We start from the raw sequence: 4,635 nt of genomic DNA on the forward strand, positions 1-4,635 counted from the left end.
CGCGTAACCCTCGCTGCTGTCTCCCTCTGTGTTACCTCGCTCTGCTGCCTCCCCTCTGGTAACCCTCACGCCACTTCCCCGCATAACCCTCACGCCACCCCGCGTAACCCTCGCTGCTTGTCCCCTGTAGGTAACCTCGCTGCTGTTCCCTCTGGTTACGCCTCACCGCCACCCCGCGTAACCCTCGCTGCTGCCTCCCCTTCTTGTACCTCACCGCCACCCCTCGGAACCCTTCGGCGGCTCCTCTGTGTAACCTCGGTGCTGTCCCCTCGCTGTAACCCTCGCTGCTGCTCCCAATAATGCGTAACCCTCACCGCCACCCCCCCGTAACCCTCGCTGCTGCTCCTCTCTGCGTAACCCTCACTGCGATCCCTGCATAACCCTCACCGCCCCCCGCCCCAAGTAACCCTCCTGCGCCGCCCGCTCATATATCCCCCCCCCGTGTATGCCTCACGCCACCCGCCCTCGCGGTAACCCTCACTGCTGCGGTTCCCTCAGGCCGCACGCGCGTGTCTCCGAGCGCTGCTCGCTGAGAGTCTCGGCAAAGTCCCCTGTAATGAAGCGATGATTTGCCGAGTCGGACGGCGGCCGCAGCGCGCCTGTGATGTCGCGGCCGACAAAGGCGCGCCGCGCCGTTCTAATTCCGCTGAAACGCCGCCGCCCGCCGCCGGCCCGGACGCCGCGGCTTTGCGCATTAATATAATTACGGCGCGCGCGGCGCATTTTTTTCCCCGTCGCCGTGCATGAAATATAAGCGAAAATTTTAATCTTTATTAGTGAATCTGAGCGATGCTGCCGGTTAAGTGGTTTCCGTAAGGACCGAAAATGTTTCGAAATCATATGTGCGTTGTCTGTCGCGATCATCGATGGCAGAGATGGCTGAATTTTGTTTGACGCTATCTAATTATTATAGCCTTAGAAAATGCACGAATAAATAATGAAAATGTCAAAATGATGAAGTCGTCACTTCGTAGAGGAATTACAGTGCTGTAAATACCGTTTAATTTAACATGACTTATTAAAGTAGCTGCCTAACCCGGTAAAGACCAGCGATCAACATTCTTTTGGATGAGCTGTATTCATTAGGGAAGAGGTTCAGGGAAAATAAATTCAGACCCAATTCACATTACCACGTTGACTCTTCTCGAACATTCTATTTGCAAGGTAGCAGAATGTACAGACGATGTGGTCGTGCGTGCTTGCGTGTGTAGCATGCAATATCGCTTCATGTACTAATCTCGGTGAATCTGCATGCTGTGCTAACCCGACGTTGCTTTCTCCTACAGCTGGTGCTGAACTATGACAACGTCGTCGACATCCTCAGCATCGCTCAACACCTCGGCCTCGACGACCTGCAGAAGAACTGCGAGGATTTCGTTGCTAGGCAACTAAACCTCGATAATGCGTGTCTGTTTCTGGCAGCAGCGATGCGCATGGGCCAACAGTTTCAAGGTATGCATACATCAGTCGTCTAACAACCTACCTAACCTAACCTAACAAAATACCTAACAAGGACGGTAGGTAGAGATGTCACATCAAGTATTATGTACAAAGATTAACGTAGCACACAATACTTTGAAATGAAAAAGCAATGTGGAGTTCGTGAGAATTCTACAGAGAGATCGCGTTTGTCAAGGGTAGTCCTTCAGTAAGGAAACGTGAGTCCACAATCACCATCCCGTTGAACCAGCAATAACCAGGCGGTAGACCTTGTCAAGGTGTGGCGTGACATGTTCTAAAATGTCACGACATTCCATCTCCATAGATTTCTACGACCCTCTCCTGGCTCCTTCAACTGTTCAAGGTGAAACTTGTCTGTGGCGTGTAACCGTATCCTGGTATCGGGTGGGTTTGCATGCACATCGAGCATGCCCCCCACGTGCGTGCGCTTCCTTTCTCAACCGTTCCTTAAAGGTGAAACCTGTCTCTGGCTCCGTATCCTGGTATCGGGTGGGTTTGCATGCACATCAAGCATGCACCCCACGTGCGTGCGCTTCCTTTCTCAACCGTTCCTTAAAGGTGAAACCTGTCTCTGGCTCCGTATCCTGGTATCGGGTGGGGTTGCATGCACATCACAGCAACCTCTTCAACAAGCGCCTTCACTCCGCATGTTCAGCCGACCAACAACACGCATAAACATTCCATCTCCATAGATTTCTACGAGCCTCTCCCGCTCCTTGAAGGTGAAACCCGTCCTGGCTGTCTCCGTATCCCGGCATCGTGGAGGTTTGTCGTCGCATTATCGAGCAAATGCCCCCACCGTGCGTCGCGCTTCATTTCGCATGAACAGCGTCATCGTGTGGTTATGAGCGTGACGGGAAGCGCGCGTCGTGTCCCGCCTTGCCGTATTCTGCAGCGACAGCCGAAAGGGTTCGTGTCTGGCGAGCGCATGATCGTCGGCCACATGCACGTCGCGGAGGTTGTGCGGCGTCATCTGTTCGCTCGCTGTGCTGTGTGCAACGCTTCCGAGGTGCCGCATGAAAAGTACTTGAGCGTCTGGTAGCGCTGGCCGGAGGCGCGCGATCGCACTCGCGCATCGCCGCCACGCAGCGTCGCCTCCGTCTCGCGCCGCGACCCCGCGAGAACGCCGCGCGTACGCGTCGAACGGGAACGGAGCGGGATCGCAAAGCAGGCGGAAAGAAGAGCCTTCAACAGCCCGCAGATGGCGTTGATGTCGTCGTACCATGTCGGCGGTTGATGTGGCGTCGCCGTCAAACCGACGTGTCGAAGAGCAGCGGATCGTCTCGACGTGCGACTGAAGCGCACCAGCCGGTAGAGCCCTCGATGTCGAGGCCGCGCTCCTCGATCTCGCAGCACTGTCACAGTCGTCGACGACACAGATTCGCCGCGGCCGCAATGCGCCTTTGCTACGTCGCAGGTCGACGCCCGAACACGCGCTGCACGTACTTGTGTTCGGCAGGCAGTCGCTGGCACCTTCTATCGAGCAGCGGCGGTTGCGCAGTGAAGCCGCAGTCGAAGGCAGCGGCAACGCCCTGCCCCGATGAGACCCCCACAGGAAAGTTGCCGCAGAAAGTCGCACCAGTGCGGCCCGCGGAAGTTATTGCTGCGCCGAAAGCGGTGCGGCTTCTCGTGACTGAACGTCCTCGAGGGCTCTGCTGCGGGCTGCTGCGCGCGTCGGAAGCCGCTCAAACGCGCGTCCGGGTGAAACGTCTGCGTAGTCGTCGGATCGCCCGCACCCTGGCGGTCCCGCGTCGGCGTCGTCGGCGGCGGCGCCCACAGCGCTCTAGCGAAGCACGTCGAGGGGCCGCGCGAACCGTCCGCTGGCCGCTGCCGCCGCCGCCCGCTGCTCTTACGAGCGCCGTTCAGCTTGAAGAGGGGCGACTCCTCGAGTCGGACTGGTTGGGCCATGCGCGCGATGTAGTCCGCCAGGCGTGCGTGTCCATGTACAGCGTGATGAGGCGTCGGCGACGAGGTCGGCAGCGTGTCAAGAGCGCTTGTCGCCGACGTAGTGCTGCTGGTCGAAGAAGAAGAGGCCGGTAGTTCTTGGTGCGCCGCGAAGCGCATCTCAGCGTGTAGGCGCCGGCCGCGCGCTGGCTCTCGCGCACCAGGTAGCAGCGCGTCGCCGGCATCCCAGCAAGCCGGTCGGCCCGTCCTCGCCAGCGAATGGCGCCGGTGAACGCGTACGTCAATATGCGCCGCCTGAAGGGAAAGCAGCAGTGAGGGTTAGCCGGCGAGGGCGGGTGGCGTGAAGGCCATAACACGGGGGGGGGATATATGAAGGAGCGGCGGCAGGAGGTTACTTGGGGCGGGGGGCGGTGAGGGTTTATGCAGGGACATCGCAGTGAGGGTTAACGCCAGAAGAGGATGCAGCAGCGAGGTTACGCGGGGGTGGCGGTGAGTTGTATTTCTTGTCTTATTTATTGTGGAGCAGCAGCGAGGGTTACACAGAGGGGAAGCACAACAGAGGGTTACACAGAGGAGCAGCATCGGAAAGGGTTACCGAGGGGGTGGCGGTGAGGTACACAGAAGGGGAGCAAGCAGCGAGGGTTACGCGGGGTGGTCGGTGAGGGATAACCAGAGGGGAAGCAAGCAGCGAGTTACATACAGGGGACAAGCAGCGAGGGTTACGCGGGGGGTGGCGGTGAGGGTTATTGCGGGGAAGTGGCGTGAGGGTTACACAGAGGGGAGGCAGCAAGCGAGGTATACACAGAGGGAGAGCAGCAGCGAGGGTACGCTGCGGTGGAGCAGCAGCGAGGGTGTAAGCGCGCGGTGCGTGGAGGTTACACAGAGGGAGCAGCACGCAGAGGGTTACGGCGTGGGGTGGCGTGAGGGTTACACAGAAGGGAGCAGCAAGCGCGAGGTTACGCGGGGGTGGCGGTGAGGGTACACAGAAGGGGAAGCAGCAAGTGAGGGTTACGCGGGGCTGGCGGAGAGGCGTTAACACAGAGGGGAGCAGCGCGAGGTTATCAGCAGGGGGTGCGTGAGGTTAACACAAGAGGGGAGGCAGCAGTGAGGGTTACGCGGGGGTGGCGTGTGAGGTTACACCAACGAGGGAGCAGCCAAAGCGAGGGTTACCCGGCGTGGCGGTGAGGGTTACACAGAGGGGAGCAGCAGCTAGGCGTTACGCGGGAGTGGCGGTGAGGGTTACACAAGAGGGGAGCAGCAGTGAAGGTA

General features: G+C 58.9%; 1 protein-coding gene across 5 annotated transcripts in view; it reads left to right on the forward strand.

Moving 5' to 3' along the window:
• Positions 1-4,635, forward strand: part of LOC106804832 (BTB/POZ domain-containing protein 19-like) — a 100,751-nt gene that overhangs the window by 85,929 nt on the left and 10,187 nt on the right. For all 5 annotated transcript variants that reach the window (XM_014806181.1, XM_014806182.1, XM_014806184.1 and 2 more), the window contains one exon: positions 1,287-1,452. In XM_014806181.1, the coding sequence (XP_014661667.1) occupies positions 1,287-1,452 (166 nt within the window). The remainder of the gene's footprint in view (positions 1-1,286; positions 1,453-4,635) is intronic.

This window comes from Priapulus caudatus, unplaced genomic scaffold (genome assembly GCF_000485595.1).
Source record: "Priapulus caudatus unplaced genomic scaffold, Priapulus_caudatus-5.0.1 Scaffold89, whole genome shotgun sequence".
Taxonomy (NCBI): domain Eukaryota; kingdom Metazoa; phylum Priapulida; class Priapulimorpha; order Priapulimorphida; family Priapulidae; genus Priapulus; species Priapulus caudatus.